The 15,116-nt window shown below is 47.3% G+C and overlaps 1 protein-coding gene and 1 pseudogene across 2 annotated transcripts; both read right to left on the reverse strand.

Annotated features, from left to right (window-relative positions):
- Positions 1-213: 213 nt before the first annotated feature.
- On the reverse strand, positions 214-6,260 carry LOC119301393 (probable serine/threonine-protein kinase PIX7). 2 transcript variants are annotated; one of them, XM_037578356.1, is made up of 6 exons: positions 5,534-6,260; positions 2,401-2,735; positions 2,172-2,307; positions 1,845-1,981; positions 1,630-1,753; positions 214-972 (listed from the first exon to the last, which is right to left on the reverse strand). In XM_037578356.1, exons 1-6 carry the CDS (start codon positions 5,778-5,780, stop codon positions 455-457), a joined length of 1,497 nt encoding a protein of 498 aa, XP_037434253.1. In that variant the 5' UTR covers positions 5,781-6,260; the 3' UTR covers positions 214-454. The 2 variants fall into 2 exon arrangements, with proteins under 2 accessions (XP_037434253.1, XP_037434252.1); XM_037578355.1 differs by having other exon boundaries at positions 2,401-2,738.
- Positions 6,261-7,496: 1,236 nt separating this feature from the next.
- Positions 7,497-9,553, reverse strand: LOC119299503 (annotated as a pseudogene).
- Between the last annotated feature and the right edge of the window lie 5,563 nt (positions 9,554-15,116).

The following is a 15,116-nucleotide window of genomic DNA, read 5'->3' on the forward strand; positions in this document are numbered from 1 at the left end:
GTCGAGCTCGTGTGATCGCAGACTGCAGCACTTGTACGCGCACAGCAATACGAAAGATACCTACGAAAACGCGTGCGTGCGTGCCAAGCCAAGGATGACTGATTGGCTGCCTTGACTTGCCATCTCTTTTCCAAGTGGCACATGGACTGTTCCCCAACCAAGTGCCACCCGAGGGAGGACGAAGAGCAACTTCACATCATTTTTCCAAAGAGATGTATAGCAGCATCCAGTTGAGATTAACCTTCAACGCAAAGCATCCACGAGAGATATCTCAACGCCTACATCTTCTTTTTCCACCTATATCTTCTTCACATGTCAAATCTACACGACACACAGACATCAATTCATGTCGCACAACAATGTTCACACGCGGCACCTGCCGCCCCGACCCAAGTTCCACCACCCCGAGAGACTCTAGGTTCGACCAGGATTACCAAGCGACGCGGAGCTATGGTTATTTCACGTTCGGCTTTGGTGAGTAGCGAAACGGGGACGCGCGGGGGCCATCAGACATGCTCCTCATCGGCTGCTGCCCGTTTGCGCTTGCGCGGGCAAAAGACCCGTGCACCTTGAGGCTATGGCTGTTCCTACCGTTCATGCTGCTCGAATGTGCCATCCTCTCCGCTTGCATCGTCTGGTAGAAGTAGGAGGAGCTGGCCATGTCCTTGAGGTTCAGCAGTGGCTTGAGAGCTTCAACCACTTGGCTCATCAGCGGCCGGGCTTTGGGGTCCCGGCTCAGGCATGCGCGTGCCATTTGTGCTGCCTTCTGGGCACCTTTCACAGAGAAATTGCCCTCCAGCCGAGGGTCGACTAGCTTGTAGAAACGCTGTCTCTCTCCTAGGAGGGGGCGCGCCCACTCCACAAGGTTGTGCTCGCCGTTTGGGCGGTTCTTGTCCATTGACCTTCGTCCTGACATCATCTCAAGCAGCACCACACCAAAGCTATAGACGTCACTCTTTGATGTCAAATGACCTGAAAATATGTATGAAAGCAAGTAACATTAGAACAAACATCACGGAACTGACCACTATAAGGAAAAGACATCTATCTCAAAAATAAATAAATAAAACTTTAATTGAACTATGCAACCAAGCAGCATTCCAGTATCAAGCACCAACAATGCCTTAAAATTAAGAAGACACTGGGATCTGCATTAGCAAAATACTTCCTCCGTAAACAAATATATGAGGTTTTAGATATTTCAATATGGACTACATACGGACTGAAATGAGTGAACAAATACACTAAAATTCGTCTATATACATCCGAATCAGAAAAGAGTTAGGACGTCTTATATTTGTTTATGGAGTAGTTAATGTTGGTAGATTAGCGCATATTATTTTTGCCAGGAAATCAGTTATACATGAGTACATTAAGGGTTTCTAGCATGAATGGATAGATGCACTCAAATTAGTTACACCCGACAAAGCCGAGAAATTGCTCAAACTGTATGCCTGTATCCTGCCACTTACCACTATCCAACAAGCATCATTTCATATCTTTACGTCAATAACAACGATCATATGATGCATAGTAACCTACGCAGGTACTCCAAATCTAGCTAACTTGTTTCTGTAAGTATCTTTCACTCTTCCAGAGCTGGCAGGTTATATCTGATGAAGCACTTACCTGTCATGACATACTCTGGAGCTGCATAACCATAGGTTCCCATTACTCGAGTAGACACATGAGTCTTGTCACCTACAGGACCATCTTTGGCAAGCCCAAAATCTGACAGCTTTGCATTGTATTCCTGCAAGAGCAACATGTACACGTATGAACATAATGCAACTATGTGAGTCATGTGATGCGCAATGAAATAAATTCAATGATTCGATACTTACCGAATCTAGCAGTATATTAGATGTTTTAAAATCACGATAAATGACTGGTCTTTCTGCTTCTTCATGAAGGAAGGAAAGACCCTGTGCTGCCCCAAGAGCAACTTTCATTCTGATGGACCATGGGAGAGGAAGAGACCCTATATATGAATCAAAATTTATGTAAGCTTCAAATTTCCACGAAATAATTAATATTTTCCAACTGAGTGATGCAATGGGCAAACACTTTGGAACATGTTATCTTCAAAAGAAAACATGATGAACAAAACGGGACAAAGGCTCTATGAAAATTTTAAAGCTTCAAGGGCTTGAGAACTGGTCAGTACATACTTCTGAATAGATGATTATCCAAACTTCCGCGCGGCATAAATTCATATACCAGCAATCTTTGGTCATCTTCAACACAGTATCCAATTAATTTGACCAAATTGGGATGGTGAAGGTTACCAAGGAAGTCAACTTCTGCCTGCAAATGGAATATGGGGGAGAATCATTGGGAGTCCTAATGAAATTGGATAGTGAAGATCAAAATAAACATAGCTTGAAGTTTAGCACATACCACCCATTCCTTGTGCCCTTGAAGACCATCATGATTGAGCGTCTTGACAGCAACTGTAAGACCTGTACCAGGTTTCACAGGCGCAGTTCCATTCTCTTCGATCCACCCTTTAAACACACATCCAAAACCCCCTTCACCGAGAAGACTCTCGGGTCGGAAGTTCCGTGTGGCACATTTTAGATCACTGAATCCAAACTTGCGCAACTTAGAGGAAACCTTTATTTCCTCTCCAGCTTTAGATGCTGATGAACTGCTCTCAGCATTACTAGTAGATGTCGAGCCTGAGACTACTGACACAACAGGCTGGTTCCTGCTACCATTTTCTGCTGACTTTTCTGCTGTTCCATGCAATGAATAACAGTTTTAGTATACCATAATAAGATAAGAATGTCCCCACGGTAACAATAAGAATAAACATAATTTCAATCTACACAGCCAAGTCTGAGGTATCCCTGAAGGACAGCGAAGTGTAATTTTAACTCTTAAGTATGGGGCATACAGAAACACATACTAAATACAACTAACTCATATAACAATAGCGAGCTCCCTAAGAGATGTTTTGGTGCTTGGGACTCACAAGATCTGTTCATCAACCATAATCCGATGTCTAGAGGAAGAGGTACTGGTAGAAATGTATTTTAAGTTGTAGCACATGTACCAACTTCAAGAATAAAATGATATTTTAGATACGCAACTCCATGTATACCGACAAGGCCACAAATATGAATCTAAGTAACCGAAGTAAACCTACATATTTCTATCACTGCATTACAGAAGAGCAAATTAGAAAAGCTGGCAGACACAACTAAACGACCTTGCAAGTTGCTGTGGTTACTCACGCTCTTGATTAGAAAGAAGTACAATTTCTGCCAGCTTGAAGAAGCAAGTAGTAATGCGAGGATGTAGGTGGGAAATCGGAGCATAGATGCATTAGGAGAGGCTCAACAGAAATGCTCCAAGTGACTATTTGACAAAGAATGGCAGTGTTGGACTTCCTTTTTTAGAAAAGCAGTGCTGGACTTGGAGAGGCTATTAATTACCAACTTAATCTTGTTTACAATACGCTCACACCAGGATGCCATTTCACATATCAGTTGCTGGTATCGTTGAGTGCAGATACCTGGTCGTACCTTTCAAGAATCAAGAAACATCTCTCTCCTAAATAAATACCTAGTTGAATAGGCAACCATTTAATCATAAATTTGCAATAGAAGAAGCAGAGATAGGCTTCTCCTTCAAATACCTAGCTGAACAATCTACCCTTTTTTTTTACAAAATTCAGAAAGAAGAAATAGAAATAGGTTTCTCTGAAGGAGAAGGGGTTCACTGACAAAGGTTAATAAACATGACAGAAATACGGACCCATATGCCAACTGGAGTCCTTTCTCGTAGCTCTACATCATGCTTTAGCTCATGATTTTAGTTCCAAGGCATAAGTACAAACACAAGGCATATATATCCTCGAATTAGAGGAAAATTAAGTAGCTGGCTAGATTCGGTCCTTATATCATCCGGTACCATGTTAATATGTAATTTCTTCATGCCTAAAATTCTGAAATAATCTAGTTAGCAAGTGGAGGAGAATGAACTAAGGACTGTTTGGTATTAAAGTTGTTACTTAACCAAACCACTGTTCTTGTCTACTTTAGATTACAAACTACATAAAGAGGTCCGTTAGGCCCATATGATAAACATTGTACCAGAATTAGTACTGGCCAGCACAAGCCTAACATAACTAACTAGATTTCACAGCATGGCATAAAAATGTAAAAGTAGACCTAAATTATCTATCTGAGATCACCACTTATTGTCTGTAAGAAATAGTTTGCCACTAGCTAAACCAATAGGGCTTCATAAAGCAGCTATATTGATATCTCATGCATTCTAAATTATACATTTCCATCTATGGATGAAGCAAAAAGTCTTGATGAATATGATTTGAGAAAGCGGTTACTATTTTAAACATCAGACAGGGGATGATCAACAAAATCAGAGTCAGGTAGGTGAGTGACATTATATTATCAAGTTATCAACATCCATTGTGATTGATTGTGCATCATTCTCATTAAATTGTTACAGGATTTAGTGCAACCTGTGTGAAGCAACAACATACCATGCTATTCTAAAAATAGATACTCATGAAAGCACTGATGCCACTAGTCCCACATGTACACTTGCTATTCCAGAATCCCACCCTTCAATTTCACATTAATTAATTAGGTGATGACGACATCTGAATCTCAGCTAGAAATACGGTGCTCAATGTTCGGTAAAATTCACCAACTATTTCACGATTAATGTGTTTTGTCGGCTTGTCATACTACTAGGACATTTCTACATTCATTGCTTGACAACGTGGCTACGACCAAAGATTATTGTGCCCAGCTGCACTAGTGCACCCACACATAGTTCACTCAACTGTCCAGCAATTTTACCACCAAAACAGACACATCCTCAGCATTAAAAATCTAACGAACTGTAACCGACTAACAGACTAACAGCTCAGCTAGAACATGCAAAACTGCATCAAGCCGAAACATCCAAAACGACATCGTGAACGTGGCACACGTCATCACCATTAACAGAATAACAGTTCAGCTAGAAATGCGGTGCTAAATATGCAACAGAATACTAGAATTCACCAAGTATTTCACAATTTATATGCTTTGTCGGCTTGCCATACTAATTGCTAGTACATTCATTTCTCGACAACGTAGCAACGGCCAAAGATTTTTGTGCCAAGCTGTACTCACATGTAGTTCACTCAGCTCCACAGCAATTTAACCACCAAAACACACACATCCTCAGCATTATAAGAATCTAACGAACCGTAACCGCCGACCAACTACGACATACATTAATCAAACCGAAACATCCAAAACAACACGTGACCGGCGGCGCACGCTCGCAAGCATTAACAGCCTAACGAACCATAACCGACAACCAACTACGGCATCCGTTACATGGAATCTGAATCTGAACATCCCAAAGCGACACTGTGGAAGAGGCACACACCATCAGCATTAACAACCTAACAGGCTAGTATAGGCCATGACCAACTAGGGCATGCATGCATTGCATCAACCGCAGATATGGAAAGCAGCACCGCGCGCGCGAGAGAGAGAGACATTACCGCCGTGCGTGCTGGCGCTGCTGCTGGAGGTGTCGACCTTGGAGCGCGGCTGCGGCGGGCAGTTGCCCATGGGCCACAGCCGGATGCAGCACCCGGTGGCGACGCCGGCGTCCTCCTCGCCGCCCTTCCGGGGCATGCGGCGGCCGCGCCTGCTGCTGCGGCGGCACCATCCCCACCTCTCCCGCTCCTCCTCGCCCGAGCTCTCCCACCCGTCGAACTGCCCCAGCTCCGGCGGCGCGAGCCCCATGGGCTACCACCACCTCCTCCCCCTCGCGAAAAGAGCCTCACGAAGATCCCGCCGCCACACCTCCGAATCGCGTCGAATCAGCTCGCTCCCCCGCACGAGCGCCACCAGATCGGCCTCAGGGAGGACCAAACACCCACGTCCCCCACACGCAGCCGCCGAAACCCTGGCACCCCACGAAACCCAGCGCCTCCGCCGAATCCCGTCAAATCACACCAATCTCCAAGCACCAGCGAGCCATCCGCGCCGAACCACCGCGTCTCCCCCGGCAGCACCCCCGCCTCCGGACCACCGCATGAGGCGCCCACCGCGCAACCGAAGCAGGAGGCGCGGATCCCCCGGACGCGGCGGCACACCTTCTCGCTCCTCTCCGGCGGCGGCCTCCGCAGCAGCGCAGCAGCGAGTCGGGGAGGGAGAGAGAGAGGGAGAGGGGAGTGGGGAATAATAATAAGCGAGAGAATAATGGATGGATTGCGCCGAGAGGGAGAGAGGGACAGGGCAGCGGAGGAAAAGCACAGATGTTCCTCGCGAGCTCGTCCCTTTTTTTCCCCTTTCGCGAGCACGTGGCCGACGTGGCCGCCTTTTCCAGCGTGCGGCCGCACGGCCCCGCCGCGCTGCCGACGCGGCCGACGACGTGTGCGCCGACGTGGCCGGCGGCTCTGCGGAGTGGGACCGAGACGGACGGGCCTCTGCCTGGCATTCCTTCCGAAACTGGTGGCAGCGCCATGATTGATTGAGACGGATGAGTAGTTGCGTTTGGTTGAGCTGTTCCCTGCAAAGTTTCTTCTTAGCCGTCACGCAGAAGCAGCAACGTGATGGCTAGTTTATGCATGCGTGAATTTCTTCTTGCCATTTTCGGCTCTAAAGTGTAGTATAGTACAGTAGGCATGTACTTCTTTTCTAAAAAAAAGTTTCAGATTTGTTATAAAGTTATAATTAGCAATGCAAACCACCTCAAATATAGTAAAAATGACATCGACACCTCTAGACCACCAAACAACCGCTGCCGCTGTTAGAACGAGCCGCGGACGCCGTAGTTGTCATGTCGGACTCTTGAATATATCTGAAACAACCAATAAATCTCACCGTTGCGCATGCAAAACGAGAAAATTTTAACCCAGATAACAGGAATCTACACCGAAGCTTCGTCTACAGCGTTTTGATGGACAAACTCGAGGAGGATCGAGGCTCGAAAGACAAACTCAAAGAAGAAACTTGTCATCTGCCCAAACGCCCCACATGAGTAGATTAAAGAAACTAACTTAAAAAAACTAACTTCATTCGTAAAAAAAAAACTTAAACTGCTACCGGGAGCAAAGGCACCGAGATTTATCTTTTCATCAGCGACTGCCGAAACGGCACGTAGAGGGAAGACAAATCCACAAACTCATTAAGCTTTGAAAGAAGAGTTTGCCCTAGCCGTCTGAAAACGCTCAAAGCAAAAGTCTCTGGTAGGCACGTACATTCAGCTCGAAAAATTCTCGTTGACTGAGGTGGCATGTTCACGTGGACTCTCCTCCTTTCTCTCACGCTGCACCGGCAGCCAGAGGCTGTGTACGTTTGACCAGCCGAGCCTCCTGAGACCAAGTCAACAAGAGGTAATAGCACTGCGGGTCCCTGAACTTGCATGTCAGGTGATGGTTTGGTCCTTGAAGTTGAAAAAGTGAACTATTTCATCCCTCAACTTGTCATGGATGTGCAAATTTAGTCCAGGGCCAATCAGAACTCGCCAAGTGGATGCCAAGTGGCCTGGCTGGTCAGCGCGCGGCATTTTGCACTTAGCCCCCTGCCTTTGTGACGAATCAACCCGCAGTTTACTTGCCATAGCTTGGTATCCATGTGTGGTGGGTGCCTTGACCGGAAGTGATAGTTCCACAGTCTGATCATAAACATGTAGAGGAAGATGATAGGCATGATGAGCTCCAGGTAGCAGATCAGTATGAGGAACAACATGTTCACCAGCATTGTTGTGATGGGGTTTCGCCAGCTCCTGATGCCATCATACCACTTGGCCATTGAGGCAAAACCACATAACAAAGAGGTGATGCGATAGAAGTTGGCCTTGCTGCGCCGGAGACTGAACATGTGCGAGCCCACATCGAGCGTGTACTCGACCACCTCCCTGCGCAGAGGAGGCTCAGCACGACTAAGCCTTGCCGAAACAATCTGCATCGCCTGGTGCCTCAGGTAGTCCAACTGCATCACTGATATTGGTTGTGAGTAGTGCATTTTCGGCAGCAGCGGACGGCCATACATTGCCATCATGTTCACCCATGCCGTGCAAGTAAACCGCACAGCCAAATGCAGCTCCCCGGTCTTCTTGAGGCCACTTGGCTTAAGAGCTAGCAAAGGATAGAAATGGGTGTACACCCGGTCATTCTCCAGTGTCGAGAGACGAATTCTGACCTTGCCAATACTTTCATCTCGGGCATCACCATTCTTGCTCCCAATCTGGCTATTGTCAAACACCACCACTGTGATCACGGTGCAAGGATCAAACACCTCCCAGGTATACTGCTCATTCCACTGGGGATTCAGGGTGTTCATGATAGTTCTTGTGCGCACCCATTTCGGACCATACTTGGCAACACAGTAAGCGTCAGTGCTGCGACCATCCTTGGCCTTCATGGGAATCAAGTTGCGTGCATCTAGAACCCCCACCTCAAGGATACCAATGCTCGGCTTCCGGGTGTGCTTTGATGATGGCTGGAGATCACTGCTGTAGTAAGTCGACTGGTCAAGAACATGGTAGCCAAAGTCCAGCGACATCCGAAGCTGTATCGTGCTCGCGAACTTGCCCTCCTTCTTCTCGCCTTCGTCGTTGGGGCGCGCAAGGCTGTACCAGCGCGGCTCCACGGGCTTGCCGAAGTGGTCATGGCGCGGCATTGCGGCGTTGAGGGGCAGCATAATGCGCCCGAGCGGCTCGCCGTGGCCTGGCCCGACGCGGTCTTCCACGGTGACGAGCAAGGGCTCGTCGAACGGCTCCGACGCGACAAACATGAACTCCTCTTTCCACATCGGGTTGGGCGTCCCCGGCGTCCCGCCCGAGCGCGTGCGCCGCACCTGCCCGGCGAGCTGCAGCTTGACGGATGCGTTCATGGGGCGCGCGACGTGTCGTGGGGCACCAGGTCCTGCGCCCCGACAGCGGCGACGCGTAGGTACACGAGCTTGGGCGAGAAGTATACCTTGGGGCGCGTGGAGGCGACGGCCGACGGACCAGCCGCCCCATGCGCATCGGATTGCCAGGCCTCCGGGAACGCCTCATCGGCCTGGGTCCCGAGCCAGACCAACTGCATGATCTCGCCGCGGTGGAGCTTCTCCCCGGGCTTGCCTTCGAGCCTGTACCAATGAGGGGCCAGCGGGGAGTCCGGCGGCACGCGGACCGGCACCTCGGAGAGGTCGAAAGCCATGCAGCCGACCATGTCGTCGCCGCCGGCGAGATCCTTGGCCTTGACGGCGACCTCGAGCAGATGCGACTGGAGGTGCGTGGCTGAGAAGGCGAAGACCTGGTGCCAGGAAGGGCTGTGGTGGCCGGCGAGGACGGCAGTGGTGCCCTTGAAGTTGCCGAGCTTGACCTCGACGAAGGGGTCGATGGAGCCGGTGGGGGAGACGGCCGGGTGGTCCCGCGCCTTGACCACGTGCATGTAGAGGAAGCACATCGGCTGGACGAGGCCGTAAGTGGAGGAGATCTTGCCCGCGGCGTTGGCGGCGGCGGCGGAGGGGTTGAGGCCCGGGATGTTGAAGCGGGGCGCAGCATGGCGGCCAGCGAAGCACATAAGTTAGGGGTCTAAGTGCAAAATGCCGCGCGCTGACCAGCCAGGCCACTTGGCATCCACTTGGCAAGTTCTGATTGGCCCTGGACTAAATTTGCACATCCATGACAAGTTGAGGGATGAAATAATCCACGTTTTCAACTTTAAGGACCAAACCATCACCTGACATGCAAGTTCAGGGACCTGTAATGCTATTACCTCAGTCAACAAACAGGAAATTCGAACCACGCTCACATGCATGTCACAAAATTGAAATGATCACCGTCAGAGCAAAGAACCAACATGTAAATTGTAATACTTGGTTCGAGGAGTACATTGTTAGTCGTATGATCGCACATGTCACCTATGCTTACGCCGTAAATCACGGTCTTTGATCAACCTATTATAGCGTCAAATATCTGTCGCGCCTGTCGGTTAACTCTCCGTGTGTGTCTGCTTGCTCGTTTGCGTTTGTTTCATTCATTTGTATAAGAGACTCATCGTTTTTTATTGCGAAAATAATTCTTGTATTACCCAATCAAAGATACAATCACGCTTAACAACGTTTAAAACGACCTTTGGTCCCGACCCAAACCATACAGCAGTTCGGCTTTGAGTCCTCCCAAAGTTTGCCAAAACATGACTAGAGGAATTACAACCACGACGGATGTGAGTAATACAAGAACTACCTTCAGGCATGTTTTCTTTTATCTTTTGTGTCTCCACTCTTCAACATATTCAGAGTTTGGTCGTTATTTTCTACCAAAGTACGAGTGTTTGACAAAAAACTACCACAATTGGGGCTTCCGTCCCACAGAACTACCACTTTTTAAAAGAGGCTGATAACTACCAAAAAATTGGAATCACGTGACTAAAAACTACCAAGTCGACGGAACGACCGTTTTAGAGCCTTTAAACCTGATTCTGACAGCAGTGGCCCACATGTCAGGTGGACGACAGCGGTAACGGCTAACGGCGCTCGCGCACAGCCGTTGGTCGCACCTGGTCGGACCAGGACTAAGCTGGCCGACCAGGCCGCTCGTCCCCACCTGCTCCCTCACTCTCCCCTGAGCTCACTCCCCACTCTGCTCTCCTCTGCTTCTTCTCGCTCTGCGGCGACGCCACGACCATGCCGTCCTGGCCCAATAGTAACGAGACCTCAGACGACGATGGCGAGTTCATGAGCGAGTTCAGCAGCATGCAGATGGAGTATTTTGTAAGTCAGCTCACTCTATCATCTCCTCTCCTCTCCTGTGTGTTCTAGGATTAGGGTTAGGGTTTGAAGATAATTGAGATTTCTTCCATTTAAGTTCATATATGTGAGTTGTAGTTGATACATATATGTTTTTGCTGCTGCAGCAAACTCCTCACAATGTGATAGACCCTAACTTCTATGGGCTTGTGACTGAATCTGACAGAAGCTGCATCCTGCACAGGCAGAGGGCAGGCAAGTTTGTGACATTTGAAGGCACTGACTGGCAAGAGATTCATAGGATGTGCTACTGAGGTAATGGACCAACTTGGTGTGGATTTTATTAGCTTGATTTTTTGCTATGTAGTGGAAACAGAGTAGCGTTTAGTTGTTGTTTTTCTGAATTTCCTTAAGTGTGAAAAACATATGTATGTCTGAATACTGTACTTGTAGCAGAGAGCACTGGAAACATATTGATGTGTTGTATTTTTAGTATAGAGCTAGCTAGTGTAGCTATGTATATCATTAGTGTTTATGATTTGTTATTCTGAATTTGCTTGTTACCTGTGGTGTTCACTAAACAAATAATTTGATTTTCAGGATGGTGTGAACTGTGCTGTTCTGGAGTGGGTAGATGCCCCCTGGCCTGTAATTCTGCAAAGGTGCTTAACCAAGCTCTGGGATATGTATCATGAGTAGAACCTTGGTAGAGCCCAGGATAATGAGGCTCATGGGACAGAGGTTGCAAAACTGCAGAAGGAGCTTGATTCTCTGGCCAATCAGTATAGCCAGCTGGTGGATGATGTGTCCAAGTTGTTTGATTATCAGGATGGAATGAAATCTCATGACATGGATTGCACAAGCCAGGCAATCAATGAACTGAAGGAGAAGAAGAAGCAACTTGAGGAGCAGGCAAAGATTGAGCCTCAAATGGAGAAGCTTAAACTCAAAAAAAGAACAGAGGTGCATCCTTCAGAGTCAAGCTGATATAATCCAAAACACAAGGAAGGTCATGAAGGAGATAGAGGTGGACAGAGACCTCCTTAAAGAAGAGAAGAAGAAGCTGGAGAATGTCATTGCTGAGCTCCTGAAGGTTGGTCATGGGTGCAAGGAAACATTGGACAAGATCAAGGAAGTTTTAATGGAGGAGTGAAGCGGCAGCTCTGGTTGGTAAGTATATATGAGGCCTATATATATATAACTGGCCTTGCTATGTTATCTGATGCAAATATGCATCTTAGCTATAATACTAGATATGAACTGCCTATGAACTGTCCTGGTTTCAGATCATTTTGGGGATTTGTTTTGTGGTGCCCATGGCACTACATGTGATCTGTAATGCTTTAAGATATTAACTACCTATGAACTCCAAGTTGTAATGCCAAGTATGGATAATAAGTTAGCTTATGAACTATAATCCATGATGATGTTAAATTTCTATATTTGTTATCCTAATCTGTTGCATCCCCTACTGACCTATATATAGCACATAGATAGCACATAGAATTATTTGATCTTGGATACACCAGAGATAGCACATATTATCTATAACATAGATAGCACATAGTCTCTCTAGCATAGATAGCACATACATGCAAATCAAGTTTCAGATAAACATAACTGACGATACTGAACTTGTGAACACTGATGAAACTGAATTAGCTAACACTAATTTTAGAGCAGGTTTCAGAGATAGGTTCACTTAGGCAACTTAAAAAACATTGGATCTACTTCTCATCTTTAGGATTTGCTAAGCATGCAGAGCGACGCTTGATTTGCTTGATCTGCCTTGGATTTGACTGCTTCTGCATTTCCTCCTCTTCATCATCTTCGTCGATGACGATGATGGGAGGGGGACGGCGGCAAGCCTGCTCTGCAAGTGGCGCAACTATCTGCAAGTCATCGTCGTCCTCTTCCTGCACTGCTACATCTGTTGCAGCTTGTGCCGGAGCAACATAGCGATGGGCTTCCCACCGCTTATGCTGGCCATCATCGGAGGACTCTGCCTCTCTCATTGCCCATAGTAGAGTGTCGATGGGCAGGATTCCCTTACCTTTAGTTCCATAGCTCTACTACATGGACTTCTTCTCTTGAGGCGTCACCTTCTTCTAGACTAGGTCAGCAGCATCTACTAGTCCATCTACGTTTTTGTATCTCGTAGCTATCTTCATGTAGTCCAGGAATAGATCCTGGTCATCGCGCGCCAAACCAAATAGCATGGCAACCCAGCCCTTGCTAGTGGGGAATGGGTTGAGACACGGGTCTGGTGTGGAGGAGGAACCAACCATGGGTGCAGAGAGGATGTGGTTGTGAGAGGAGTGTTGGATAATGTAGTAATTTCAAAAAAAATCCTACGCACACGCAAGATCATGGTGATGCATAGCAACGAGAGGGGAGAGTGTGATCTACATACCCTTGTAGACCGACAGCGGAAGCGTTAGCACAACGCGGTTGATGTAGTCGTACATCTTCACGGTCGGACCGATCAAGCACCGAAACTACGGCACCTCCGAGTTCTAGCACATGTTCAGCTCGATGACGATCCCCGGACTCCGATCCAGCAAAGTGTCGGGGAAGAGTTCCGTCAGCACGACGGCGTGGTGACGATCTTGATGTACTACCGTCGCAGGGCTTCGCCTAAGCACCGCTATAATATAATCGAGGACTATGGTGGAAGGGGGCACCGCACACGGCTAAAAATATGATCACGTGGATCAACTTGTGTGTCTAGGGGTGCCCCCTGCCCCCGTATATAAAGGATAAAGGAGGGGGTGCGGCCGGCCAGGAGGAGGGCGCGCCAGGAGGAGTCCTACTCCCACCGGGAGTAGGATTCCCCCGTTTCCTAGTTGGAATAGGATTCGGGAGGGGGAAAGAGGAGAGAGAGAGAAGGAAGGGGGGCGCTGCCCCCCTCTCCTTGTCCTATTCGGACTAGGGGGGAGGGGCGCGCGGCCCAGCCCTGGCCACCTCTCCTCTCTTCCACTAAAGCCCACTAAGGCCCATATATCTCCCGGGGGGTTCCGGTAACCTCCCGGTACTCCGGTAAAATCCCGATTTCACCCGGAACACTTCCGATATCCAAATATAGGCTTCCAATATATCAATCTTTATGTCTCGACCATTTCGAGACTCCTCGTCATGTCCGTGATCACATCCGGGACTCCGAACAAACTTCGTTACATCAAAATGCATAAACTCATAATATAACTGTCATCGAAACCTTAAGCGTGCGGACCCTACGGGTTCGAGAACAATGTAGACATGACCGGGACACATCTCCGGTCAATAACCAATAGCGGAACCTGGATACTCATATTGGCTCCTACATATTCTACGAAGATCTTTTATCGGTCAGACCGCATAACAACATACTTTGTTCCCTTTGTCATCGGTATGTTACTTGCCCGAGATTCGATCGTCGGTATCTCAATACCTAGTTCAATCTCGTTACCGACAAGTCTCTTTACTCGTTCCGTAATACATCATCTCACAACTAACTCATTTAGTTGCAATGCTTGCAAGGCTTATGTGATGTGCATTACCAAGAGGGCCCAGAGATACCTCTCCGACAATCGGAGTGACAAATCCTAATCTCGAAATACGCCAACCCAACATGTACCTTTGGAGACACCTGTAGAGCACCTTTATAATCACCCAGTTACGTTGTGACGTTTGGTAGCACACAAAGTGTTCCTCCGGCAAACGGGAGTTGCATAATCTCATAGTCATAGGAACATGTATAAGTCATGAAGAAAGCAATAGCAACATATTAAACGATCGGGTGCTAAGCTAATGGAATGGGTCATGTTAATCAGATCATTCACCTAATGATGTGATCCCGTTAATCAAATAACAACTCTTTGTCCATGGTTAGGAAACATAACCATCTTTGATTAACGAGCTAGTCAAGTAGAGGCATACTAGTGACACTCTGTTTGTCTATGTATTCACACATGTATTATGTTTCCGGTTAATACAATTCTAGCATGAATAATAAACATTTATCATGATATAAGGAAATAAATAATAACTTTATTATTGCCTCTAGGGCATATTTCCTTGAGTCTCCCACTTGCACTAGAGTCAATAATCTAGATTACACAGTAATGATTCTAACACCCATGGAGCCTTGGTGCTGATCATGTTTTGCTCGTGGAAGAGGCTTAGTCAACGGGTCTGCTACATTCAGATCCGTATGTGCAAATCTCTATGTATCCCACCTGGACTAGATCCCGGATGGAATTGAAGCGTCTCTTGATGTGCTTGGTTCTCTTGTGAAATCTGGATTCCTTTGCCAAGGCAATTGCACCAGTATTGTCACAAAAGATTTTCATTGGAACCGATGCACTAGGTATGATACCTAGATCGGATATGAACTCCTTCATCCAGACTCCTTCA

This window comes from Triticum dicoccoides, chromosome 5A (assembly GCF_002162155.2).
Source record: "Triticum dicoccoides isolate Atlit2015 ecotype Zavitan chromosome 5A, WEW_v2.0, whole genome shotgun sequence".
NCBI lineage: Eukaryota > Viridiplantae > Streptophyta > Magnoliopsida > Poales > Poaceae > Triticum > Triticum dicoccoides.